General features: G+C 43.7%; 1 protein-coding gene and 1 pseudogene across 1 annotated transcript in view; both read right to left on the bottom strand.

Annotated features, from left to right (window-relative positions):
* Nucleotides 1-2,289, bottom strand: part of LOC135246017 (uncharacterized) — a 22,201-nt gene extending 19,912 nt beyond the window's left edge. Inside the window, exons 1-2 of the mRNA XM_064319508.1 lie at nt 1,393-2,289; nt 155-265 (exon numbers count right to left, since the gene is read on the bottom strand). Coding sequence (XP_064175578.1) covers nt 155-265; nt 1,393-1,451 — 170 coding nt within the window. The 5' untranslated portion in view covers nt 1,452-2,289. The remainder of the gene's footprint in view (nt 1-154; nt 266-1,392) is intronic.
* Nucleotides 1-13,287, bottom strand: part of LOC135245708 (NACHT, LRR and PYD domains-containing protein 3-like) — a 251,271-nt pseudogene that overhangs the window by 48,556 nt on the left and 189,428 nt on the right.

Raw genomic sequence — 13,287 nt, 5'->3', positions numbered from 1 at the left:
TCTTACTAGTCTAACTCACAGCACATGGAGACAGAGCTTCCAGTTAAACTCATCCTCTTACTGCAGCTCTAACTCACAGCACATGGAGACAGAGCTTCCAGTTAAACTCATCCTCTGGCTGCAGGTCTAATTCAATACGAACGTGGTTCATTACCTTTGATCACCTGTGAACTCTCCTCTGAAGTAGATTGGATGATCCATTGAACGGTCACTCTTCATAGACAGACAGCTGGGTACAGGTGACCCAGCCCTATCTACCTGGACCCTGTGAACAAAACATGGAGACAGAGCTTCCAGTTAAACGCATCCTCTTACTGCAGCTCTAACTCACAGCACAAGGAGACAGAGCTTCCAGTTAAACTCATCCTCTTACTGCAGCTCTAACTCACAGCACATGGAGACAGAGCTTCCAGTTAAACTCATCCTCTTACTGCAGCTCTAACTCACAGCACATGGAGACAGAGCTTCCAGTTAAACTCATCCTCTTACTGCAGCTCTAACTCACAGCACATGGAGACAGAGCATCCAGTTAAACTCATCCTCTTACTGCAGTTCTAACTCACAGCACATGGAGACAGAGCTTCCAGTTAAACTCATCTCTTACTGCAGTTAACTCACAGCACAGGACAGGCTTCAGTAACTCATCTCTACTGCAGCAACTCACAGCACATGGAGACAGAGCAACCAGTTAAACTCATCCTCTTACTAAAGTTCTAACTCCCAGCACATGGAGACAGAGCTTCCAGTTAAACTCATCCTTTTACTGCAGCTCTAACTCACAGCACATGGAGACAGAGCTTCCAGTTAAATTAATCCTCTTGCTGCAGGTCTAATTCACAGCACATGGAGACAGAGCAACCAGTTAAACTCATCCTCTTACTAAAGTTCTAACTCACAGCACATGGAGACAGAGCTTCCAGTTAAACTCATACTCTTACTGCAGCTCTAACTCACAGCACATGGAGACAAAGCTTCCAGTTAAACTCATCCTCTTACTGCAGCTCTAACTCACCAGCACATGGAGACAGAGCTTCCAGTTAAACTCATCCTCTTACTGCAGCTCTAACTCACAGCACATGGAGACAGAGCTTCCAGTTAAACTCATCCTCTTGCTGCAGTCTAATCACAGCACATGGAGACAGAGCTTCCAGTTAAACTCATCCTCTTACTGCAGCTCTAACTCACAGCACATGGAGACAGAGCTTCCAGTTAAACTCATCCTCTTACTGCAGCTCTAACTCACAGCACATGGAGACAGAGCTTCCAGTTAAACTCATCCTCTTACTGCAGCTCTAACTCACAGCACATGGAGACAGAGCTTCCAGTTAAACTCATCCTCTTACTGCAGCTCTAACTCACAGCACATTGACTCTCTGATTCATGCATTTTTACCTCTTTCTCGCAAGGCCGTGGGTTCCATCGTCAGTCTCGGTCTCCTCTGAGGAACTCATTTTAGAAACAGCGCCCCCTGTCTCAGGACACCTGAACACACCAGATCAGATTCACAAGTGGGTTCTGACCCAAATTGGCAGACCTGTAAATACACACAAGAAGAACATGATAACGCACAGACATAATAATACACACAGACACACACATACATCAAATCTCATAGAACAGACAGGGACAAATCTGGAATTTAACTGAGCCATAAACTTGTACAGTAATACAATTCCCTCCAAAATATTCTGCACCCATGATAACAATTACTAAGACCGTTGAATATAAAGATTACCAGTGCTGAGGTATATTTTCATTGTCCAACATATGGAATATATTTAATGATATAATGGAAACTACCAAAATGACACATTTCTCAGATGATACAACAATTTTACAAAAATTGTGCGTCACAATTATTGGCACCCCTGTATTTGGTACTGTGTGCACCCTCCCCTCGCAGGGATAATGGCACTGAGTCTTTTTACATAACGTCTCATAAGACCAGAGAACACATTGGGAGGGATCTTAGACTCTTCCTCCACCCACAATCTTTCCAGATCCTGATGTCTTTGTTGATCCGTGCTTATGGGCTGTGCTGTTCAATTGAGTCACAGGTTTTCAGGGAGTTCAGCAGTCTTTAGACTGTTGTAGCCATTGCACAATGATGCTTCTGCATCATTAACCTTTTTATTTGTGGATTGTAACGTGAATTTGGGGTCATTGTCTTGCTGAAAGATCCACTAGTTTCAGTCTGCTGGCAGAGGTAGTCAGGTTTAGGGCTAAATTGTCCTGGTACTTGGGTAGAGTTCATGATGCTGCTTTCCTTAAGGGCCCGAGGACCAGTGTGAGCAAAGTAGCCCCATAACATTAAAGATCCACCAGCGTATTTTTCTTTTCAGTATATGCATCCTTAAATCCATCCCACATCATATTCCTGGACATGGTTGTGAGGGGGGCTGGAGCCTCTCCCAGCATGCATTGGGCAAGAGGCAGGAAAAAACCCTGAACAGGTCACCAGTCCATCACAAGGCGCACACACCATGCACTTATACACTCACACATTCAAGCAATTTAGTGTCTCCAATTAGCTTAACCTGCATGTCTTTGGACTGTGGGAGGAAACCCAAGCAGACATGGGATGAGAATATGCAAACTCACACACACCACCATGCTGCCCTCCAGCAGTTTTAAACTTCTTAATTATTGCCCTCACAGTAGTAACTAGCATCTTCAGTTTATTTTTTGATCCATTGCCTGATTCAGCAACCATTTTCATTTCGTTCGTCAGTTCTTTGTCTTTCTCTGTGGCGAAGATGAAAAATGGGTTTCACAAGCAGGTTCTCAGTTTAATCCTCCAGTGAAACAGGAAGCCATGGAAGGCCACAAGAGTTTCTCTTAAAATTGATGTAGATTTAGTTCGATTTTATTTATAAGAATCTTTAGGGGTGCCAATTATTTTTATATATTTTTGGGAAATAATAACCCTACCTGAATCCAACCGTCACACTAGAGGGTGCCAGATCCCCCAATCTTAGTTTTCTATGCCTGTTTAGTGCTAATTAACGTTGTGTCGCAAACATTTAATAGCCTGACCAGATTCACATTACAGGTATCTGTAACTGATTTATGACTAGTCAAAGAGCTAATTTAAGATATCTCTAACTGCATTTTCACTCAGCAAAAAACTTTTAATATCTTGAATTACATTTTGCTAGTAAGATTGAAGTTACTTTCGCCATTCAGTTGTATGGGACCTCCAATTAAAAGATATCTACAATTCAGTTTTGACTATCCAAAACGTGAATTCCAGATACTGTATCGCCATTTCAATTATGACTAGTTATAACTCAAATTAGAGATATATCCACATTAGTTCTGACAATGATGCCAAGTTACGGTACTACAAACAATATAGGCTAACTTGCCTCACTGAAATTAAATAAGATGTATTCCAAAGCAATGCTACCCAATATTTTTTCAATTCTTGCAAGTCACTTGGCCCTGTGTTTTGTAATCTCACCATTTTACAATGTCATGCTAACTTTGTGTCAAATCAAAGTGTCAAATATTTCGAATTGCCTCATGGAACACATTGCAGTTCATGGAGAAAACTGCTGGTCAGTAACTACAGGCAGCGTATTTCGCCACAAAACATATGTTTATACTTGCTTCTGAACTCAATTTCAGTAAATGTACAAGTTATCTGCTACGTACAATAAATACTGCATGTAAAATACATATTGTACATACATACATAGAGAACTTCTTTATCCCCATGGGGACATTTCCCTCGCAGCATGTTACATTCACATTTACGAACAGACATTTATACCAAGAAACATACAATCATTCACGCAACAGAAAGGCTGGGCAGCGAAATACATACATACCAATACAAATTGGACATATAGACGCCTATTCAATCAATCTTGACCGTGAGAAACCCATCCACACATATGTTTGGCCTGTCCACGTACTTCATGCTTATACACACAGGGCCAAGTGACTTGCAAGAACTGAGGAAATATTGGGTAGCATTGCTTTGGAATACATCTCATTTAATTTCAGTGAGGCAAGATAGCCTATATTGTTTGTAGTACCGTAACTTGGCGTCATTTTGATATCAATACTTTTAATGGCAGGCCTGGATTTTGGCAGTCTGAATGAATGAGTTATAGATGGTGTATGTCTTGTATGTGTGAGTAACTTGGCATTTTTGTACGTTGAAAACGTGTTTTTTATAAGATCATATGTACCGTTATCTGTGTTGTCTATTTTACCTGCTATGGACCTCTTTTTAAGATGAGTCTATAGAGTAATCTCTGCCTAATATAATCACTCCACTGTATATTTTGCCTCAATATTGCAAACCAATTAATGTGATTTAGTAATGGGAATTATTTCCTATGAAACATAAAAGAATAAGTAACAACCTCTTGTTTAATTAAACACAAAATCCGGGTTTATACTGCAGCGTCAAAATGTCAACAACAAGCGACAAGTCCTGTGACCTCCGACTCGCTAGGCTACCTCCTCACGAGGTAGAATTGGTCATGGAATATCAAAAATAGGCTACTGAAGTAAACTTTCTGAAAGGTTATTTCAATATTACTTTCTGGTCTAAATGGTATGTTCGGACTCCGTGTGAGCTCTTAGCTTATCAGGCTACGCATTAAACACACCATTTTATTGCCATTGTCAGTTTTTCTGAATTACGCTGGTTAATGCGATTATACTTGCAGATTCCCATTCCTCCCCGCAGCCCTTTACTTTCAGCTTCTCTTACCTCAGTTCCACTCCACAACAGACTGTTTACTCCGTTTTTTATATTTACTTTAATTCCTTCTTTCCTGTGGATTCTTTCTCTTCCGTTTTTAAAATGGCCGTTAAGTTTCAGTTTCTCTTTTGGACCGCATTTCCTTGCTTAGGTTGACTGGCTCAACTGAGTGTTCGATGGGCGGAGTTTTATATATTTTGTACTTTTTATTAGCTGCATCAGTCACTGTATTTAATAAGTCATGCAGAAGAAACAAATATTTAATCCATGTAGATGTAGGCAAATTTTAGCGCTATCAGGCCTATTCAACAACTCGTGAATTATATTGATGTTGGGATTTAACGTCTCCTTCCAGCAGGTTCTTGTTATTTTAGCAGATTCCTGGCACACTTAAGTGTTTTTGGGACCAGGACTTTGTTTCACGGTCTTTGTCTAAACTATTTAGCCAATCGAATATGCAGTAAAGTCATGTTTGGTGTTGTTGGAGAGCTAATATCATGAGCAGTTAGATGGTCTCATTCTATGTTGAGAATGTTGTCATTCAAAGTTTATGTGTCACATGAAAGTGAAACACCCATCACGGAAATTTAGCTATTCAGCTGTTACACCTGAAATTGTGAAAATGGCGACACTATGTTTGAACAATTGTCTGCATCCAGTGCTTTGGGTGCTGTTTGGAATAAAATTATTCTTTTTCTTTTTATTATTATTCACAAATATGATTTTTACATTTTAAAATAAATGGTACTATTGTGCTAAACTTTATGCAACCCACAGCCATACAGTACATTAATTGGGGAAATGTCTGGATAGTTTTGTAAGATTAAAAAATGTTTTAATAGGCCACAATATTTGCCATTATTATATGTATTTATTTATTCACTGCTCCACCCCTTTTTTATATGAAAAGTATTGATGTCAAAAAACTTTTAAAGGCCTAGATTTTGCAAGTTTAAATTGTAGACTTATAGACAGTGCTTTGTGTGGGTGAGTATCTTGGCATTTTTGTATGTTGAAAACGTGTTTTTTGTCATGGTTCTGTGTTTCTGTCTGTTTTTCCCTGTTGGACCGCCAGATGGCGGCACTTCTGTTTTGTGTCCTGCTCATTCTCCTGTCGCCATCAGACCCCTGTAGCTCATCCAGAATGCCGCAGCTCGTCTGGTCTACAACCTCCCCAGACATTCCCATGTCACCCCCATGCTCACTGACCTCCACTGGCTGCCTGTTATGGCTCGCATCAAATTTAAGACTTTGGTGCTTGCATACCAGGCAGCTAAGGGGTCAGTACCAGGATACATCCAGAGGATCATCAGACCCTACACACCAGCTAGACCTCTCCGTTCTGCCACCTCTGGACGCTTGGCACCTCCTCCTCTTCGTGTCTGTACCTCCCGTTCGCGTCTGCTGTCTGTCCTGGCCCCTCTCAGGTGGAATGACCTTCCCGTGGCGGTCAGAACAGCAGAGAATCTGATTACCTTCAAGCGCAGACTAAAGACTCATCTCTTCAGGCTGCACCTCTCCCCACCCCTCCCTAGCCTCTAGTTTGTACCTTGTTAGCGTAATGCGATCATGTTAGTTTTGTATTTGGCAGGATTGTTTGTTTGTTTGCTGAACAGGTTACCCTACAGGGTTGGAGTCCTGATCTGTGGTCACTTCTGGCACTACGATATTTACTTCACTCTAGTGTGTTTTTCTGCACCTCTGCACCTTGAACTAATGCACTTGAATGTCGCTCTGGATAAGAGCGTCTGCTAAATGCCTGTAATCTAATGTAATGTAATGGTTGTATTATTGCTTTCGATTATTTTATTGTCTCATTATTTAATCAACGTCCCCACGTGCCTCTCATTTTCCCTTCCTTCTGGTTTGATTGTTCTTTGAGTTCACCTGTGTCTTGTTACCCCAGTCTATTTAAGTTCTTTGTCCCCTTGACTCGGGTGCTGGTTCCTTGTGTTTGTTTCCGACTTGTGCTTGTTCCGGACCTGTATGTATCTTCTTGCGTTTTTTTTATGTGTTGTGCTGTGTGTTCCACATGCCTTTACCCTTCCTGCCTCTGTTCTGTTCTGTGTTTTTTTGTTCTTAAGAATTTTTTGAGTTTGTTGTTTTGCCCTTCGTGGCCTTATCTGTTCCCTGTTTGAGTTTGCCTTTTTTTGTTGTAGTAAAGTCCTTATTTGTATCTATCCTTTTGAGTTTTGTGTGTTTTTCACTCTGCACCTGGGTCCTTGACATTTTTGTTGAGATTTATGTACTGTGTTTTCTATGAGTAACTGATAATAATAATACATAACGTATGTACCATAATGAAATATGGAGAGAGACATATATACATACATATGTATACACATACAAACAGTTGAGGCCAAAAGCTTACATACACCTAGGCTAAAGATATTCAAACTCAGTCTTTTATAACTCTGCACATTTCATGTTGCCAAACATTTAGTTTGGCAAGTCAATTAAGGCATCTGCTTTGTTCACATCAGAGGTCATTTTAAAACAATTGATTAGAGCCCTATTTATTTCAGCTTTAATTCACTATATCAGAATTCCAGTGGGTCAAAAGTTTACATACACCTAGTTTAGTGTGTCTTTAAACAGCCTGGAAGATTACAGAAATTGATGCAATTACTTTTTACAAGCTGCTGATTGGCCAATTGTCATAATTAGGAGTTAAATGGAAGTTAATTGGCACATGTGGCTGTATTTAAGGGCCTACTTTTAGAGCCACTGCCTTTTTGTCATGATATGATGGGAAAATCCAAGCAACTCTGCCAAAAAATTGTGGACCTCCACAAGTCTGGTTCCTCCTCAGGAGCAATTTCCAAACAACTGAAGGTAACACAAATATCTGTACAAACAATTGTATACAAATATAAAAATCTTGGGCTCACACAGACACTGCAGAGTTCAGGACGGAGGCACAAATTAACTCCCAGGGCTAAACAATCTTTGGTCCGAAACGTTCAACTGAACCCCAAGACAACAACAAAGGAACTGGTGAAGGAGTTGGAAGCATCAGGTACTAAAGTATCTACATCCACCATTAAGAGAATAATCACTATGGCCTGAAAGGCTGCTGTACAAGGAAGAAGCCCCTACTCCAAGGCCGGCATAAAAAATCCAGAATGAAGTTTGCAGGTGACCTCCAGGACGAAGACCTAGCCTTTTGGAGGAGTGTTCTCTGGTCAGATAAACAAAATTGAACTGTTTGGCCATAACGGTCAGCACTATGTATGGAGGAAAAAGGAGAGGCTTTTAATCCGAAGAACACCATCCCAACTGTAAAGTATGGGGATGGCAGCATCATGTTGTGGGGGTGTTTTGCTGGAAATGGGACTGGTGCACTTCAGAAAATAATGGCATCATGAGGTAGGAGGATTATCTAGAAATACTGAAGCAAGACCTCAAGACATCAGCTAGAAAGTTAAAACTTGGTCAGTCTTCCAGCAGACAATGATCCTAAGCATACCCCCAAAGTTGTAACAAAATGGCTTAAAGACAACAAAGTGAAAGTATTGGAGTGGCATCACAAAGCCCTGACCTGAACACTGGTGTAACCTGAGTTACACCAGTTCTGGCAGGAGGAATGAGCAAAAATTCTGGCAAAGTATTGTGAGAAGCCTGTGGAAGCTTACCCCAAGTGTTTGATTCAAGTTAAGCAATTAAAAGGCAATGCCACCAAAGTGCTTTTGACCCACTGAAAATTTGATATAGTACATACAAGCTGAAAAAAATGTCTCTTAGCGATTATTTTGAAATGACCTCTTATGGAAATAAAGCAGATACCCTAATTGACTTAACACAGGAAATGCATGGTAACATGAAATGTGTGGAGTTGTGAAAAATTGATTTTGAATGTATTTAGCCGAGGTGCATGTAAACTTTTGGCCTCAACTGTAGCCTACAAGTTAAACTGTATATATAGATGTGGTGGGCGGGGCGTGGTTTGTGCGTTGGCTGCAGAGAGAGAGTGGGCGGGGTGGCTCTCGGACTCTGCGCCACAGCCGTTAGAGGTTGCTAATCAGCACCGCTCTTTAAATGTTTAATTGTTTAACGATGTGCTGATTACCTTGACAGTGAGCCTGGGTGTTTTAAAAGGCGTTCGCCGAGGCTGGTGAAGGAGGAAGTACGGCAGTACGGCGATTGTACTGTAAAAACCCCATGTAACCGGGTGAACAAAAAGCCGTGTGTTCGGCTACAAATAAAAAAGAAGTGATTACTTCAAACTCGTCTCTCTCTCTCTCTCTCTCTCTCTCACTCTATACTGTGGAATTTTTAAGAGTTCGATTTATTCCGCCGTACTTTTGTAAGTAGAAAAATAAATGCAGGCACGTCTTCGTTTCAAAATAGGTCGTTTAATGTAGCAAAGGAACTAGTGGGTCTGTTACCCAAGTACAGATAAACACAGAACCAACAAATGATGGAGACGGTGAATACTTATACCCTGTTCCTTCAAGGAAACAAAGGGCCAAATGGTTATCTTAAACACATCACGGGGAAAGGGGGGGGGGGGAGGTAATCAGACATTGGGGGGGAAGAAACAAGGTGTGGGGGAGTTGGACTGAAGTAGGGGGTAGAGGATATCACACAATGGTACTGCATATCAAAGTGAGACAATTTGACTGGCAAGGGGGTAGAGGATGTAGCACAAAGGGTGTGATTAAAAGGTTAATTTAACTGAGTGTGGTGGTAAACAATCAATGCTATCTGTAACTGGCCCACTACAATGTGAGACACCTCAGAAGGGTAAAATGTGGCTCCCATGTTTTCCAACATTACGCGAGCGGTGGCACTCACCTTGCCACAGTGGTGGCCCATACGGGGAGGAGAGTCTGGTATCGAGAGAAGAAAGCAGAAACGGTTCAGCCCACCAGCCACGCGAAGTAGAGTCCGGGATGGATCCTAACCTGAACCGGGGAGAGGTAGCACAGCCTCTCGTAGCGCTGGCGCGGATGCTAGAGGGGATGGCTCAGATGCAGGAAAGGCAGGCAGCGGTGCACGCTGAGCAGATGGAGGCGCTGTGTGCACAAGCCTCCCTCCAGACGCAGGCGCTGCGACAGCTGGCCGCCGGTGGCGAAGCCAGCTCCCGGGACCACCAGTCCCGTCCTCAACTCCGGATCCAGCTCCACAAAAATGACCGCCGAGGATGATGTCCAGGCGTTCACAGAAAGTTTTGAGGTGGCAGCGGAGGCGTGCCAGTGGCCCTTGGTGGAGTGGGTGGTACGTCTCCTGCCCCTCTTAACTGGCGATGCTCAACAGGCGGCGCATGGGCTGCCTCCCGGCGCCCGGGCCGATTACAACTCCGTCAAGAGGGCGGTTCTGGACCGGCTGGGCTGCAGCCCGGAGGATCAGAGGCGCCGGTTCCGGGAGGCAAACTTGAGGGAGGGAGACCGGCCCTTCGCCTACACGCAACTCCTGACCAACATTGGCTACAGCCAGAAATCCAGTCCACGGGGGGGTCGTCGAGCAGGTCGTCCTGGAGCGGTTTGTGGAGGGGCTGCCGGAAGGGACGGCCAACTGGGTTCGGTCCCATCGACCAACCAATTTAGACGGGGCAGTCACGCTGGTGGAGGACCACCTGGCGCCTTACCCTGGCTCCCAGCAGCAAGAGCGGCCGGAACCGGCTCCCCGGAGGAGACCCCCTCTTTGTGCTGGCCCTTCTCCTCTTCCCCGTGCCTCGACTCCTCCCCTCCCTTGTCCTAATTTCCCCTCTGCTTATTTTCCCTCTACAGACTCAGGCTCAGTGGTAGGGGGCTCCGCCTCACTGAGGGCTCCTCAGGCGCTTGGACTGGGGTGTTGGCGGTGCGGGCAGCCGGGTCATCTGCACCGCGACTGTCCGGTCATGGAAGTGGGGCAGCTGGTCCGGGTGGTCGGCCCGCCCACTTCCGCTCCCGATCCAGAGGGAGCGTACTGCATCCCGGTAAGGGTGCAAGGGAGTGAACACCGGGCGCTGTTGGACTCGGGGGCTATGCAGTCCATGATACAACAAAGCCTGGTTCGATCCGAGGCATTGGTAAAGGCGTCCTGGGTTTCCGTTCGGTGTGTGCATGGGGATGTGCACGAGTATCCTGTAGTACCCGTGGAAATTCGTTACCAGGGAAAAACGCATATTCTGAAGGCTGCGGTCAGCTCCCGGCTCTCGCACCCCCTAATTTTGGGCACTGATTGGGCGGGGTTTCGAAAGATTTCTGGGAACCTGTTTGGGGTGTGACCACGACTGATAGGGACGTGTGACGTCTGTCCGACACGGCCGAGGGGGGGGCAGACCCAGGTGAGCCTCAGGTTGAGACTCCCCGGGTCCCGGTGTTCCACCCCATGGAGGATTTCCCACTCGAGCAGTCTCGGGACGACACCTTACGCTTTGCCTATGACCAAGTGATGCGCATTGATGGTCAGCAGGTGCGCCCCGACGCAGTACTCTCTCACCCTTATTTTTCTATCATTAGGGACAGGTTGTATGGAGTGTGTCGTGACGCTCAGACCGGTGAAGAAACGACCCAATTGTTGGTACCAAAAAGCTGCGGGGAAATGGTTTTCCAGGCGGCTCATTACAACCCCATGGCGGGACATTTGGGGTATGATAAGACACTACACTGTATAATGGCTCGGTTTTATTGGCCGGGCATTTGGGCGGACATACTCGTCTCTCTCTCTATACGCGAGCGGTGGCACTCACCTTGCCACAGTACAACGGTTAGTTGGAGTTTGGGTTGCTTACAGCAGTAGCTTAGGTGGTTGAATTTCATGATTGGAGGCAACAGTGATAACGTTGTCGTAAATATTGTTTCCCCCCATTATTACCCCAATAACGCGGCAGTTTTTCTTTGGAATGTAGAGTAGTAATCCTTCCTCGACTCAGTGCACACACTGGCGCTGCGAACAAATAAGGTTCCGTTTCTTAAATTATTTGTAAATGTCCGGTTTGTGGTCCCGTAATAAATAAATTTGTAGTTTGTAATGAATTTGCTTGCCTGCGACTCCCTGATCTGACATCGGTTTCAAGGGGGTTTCCCGGAGTTGTTGGCGGTTTCCAGAGGATTCCCCCTGGCTAACGTGGATGACAGACAACAGGAGCAGAGTTAACACCATCCTACAGCCATCCTGCTTGTCTCTTAGGAGTGATGATTCATATCGGCGTGTAAGCACACGCACATTACAGCGTTCCTGCTCTGAACATGGACTCAGGCTGGTTGATCTGAATGTACAGAGTAAACAGGCACATGCTGACTTGTGCATCACATCTCATGTACAAAATCTATGCTCAAATGGTTTTAAGGCCACGTCTGAAGGGTTTATCTATGCTTCCTGTACTTTCGGGGGCGCTCGGTGCTGTGTGGTCTTCACTCATAAACCGGTTGGATTTTATTCATATTTTAATAATCTGACTTTTTATCCTAGGAGCAGGCATATCATAAGCTCCCCAGAAACCTGATGCTAAAGGCATTGTTCAGTTCTGTTGTGCAGAGTGACCGCACATGACCATTGTAGCACCCACAATTATAATATGGAGCTTATTTTCATATACACAATTTCTAGATGATCTTATTCAGATTCCTTCTCACATATAGCAAGTCATCTAGCAGACTTGCAAAGTGAGACACGCTGATCATGGAGGAAAATCATGAAACTCCACAACAGAGCCCATAACAATGCCTCTACATGCACAAGATGTCTTCCAGTGTGGAGAGTATGTATAATGTTCTTAAAATGTTTTCAGAAATCGCATGGCACTTTCTAAAATGGCCTTAACTTGATGCACTTAAAACTAGTTTTTCCTATACATATAAAGGTTATAGATAAATACTTATGTGACCTTTGTGACAGAAATTACTTGCACGTGGAAAATACAGTGGATTTCATATAAGCCATCTCTACTGAACTTGACTTGACTTTATTGTCCCTGTAGAGAAATTTGGACTGCAGCACTGTGTTGTGTTAAAGGGCATCAGAGACGCAGACAATAGAAAGTTATAAACATTGCAAATGTCACAGTAGTAGTAGCACAGGAGTATAAAAATATGCAGGGTGCTACACAGGCAGCTCAGTGTGACAGAGACAGCTGGAGCAGCCAGATCAGCTGGTATTAGGCGTGGCTGGTGCCTGATGGCTTTCTGGTGTCTGGGTGAGTTCCAGTTTTATTTTTGAAAGTAGAAATATATAACTTGACATAACTGTGAGACAATATTTTACAGTAAGATAAGATTGCTGTTAAGCTACTTGAACCAATTCATATGCAGATGAAGACATTTGATTGCAAAAGCAACTGTCAAGCTGAGAAATATTAGCCACAATCTGAATGCTGACTTCAGTGACTATTGAGCATGTGGCTTCATCTAGTGGTGGTTTCTTTAATAGGTTTTTATAAAAGGTTGTCAAGTTTTGAACGCCTTCACATTATGGTAGGCCTACCATCAAATGTATATCATGTTAAATGTCATTAAAACAAATTATTATTATGATTATTACTATTACTATTATTGTAGTGGTAAAAATAGGTTAAGTTTCTGTCCTTTTGTTTCCTATGTTCCAGTAAACGTTTCCCACTTTTATCCACTTCACTGGGAGTT

This window comes from Anguilla rostrata, chromosome 19 (genome assembly GCF_018555375.3).
Source record: "Anguilla rostrata isolate EN2019 chromosome 19, ASM1855537v3, whole genome shotgun sequence".
Lineage (NCBI taxonomy): Eukaryota > Metazoa > Chordata > Actinopteri > Anguilliformes > Anguillidae > Anguilla > Anguilla rostrata.
This window is presented reverse-complemented; position numbering and strand designations above follow the sequence as displayed.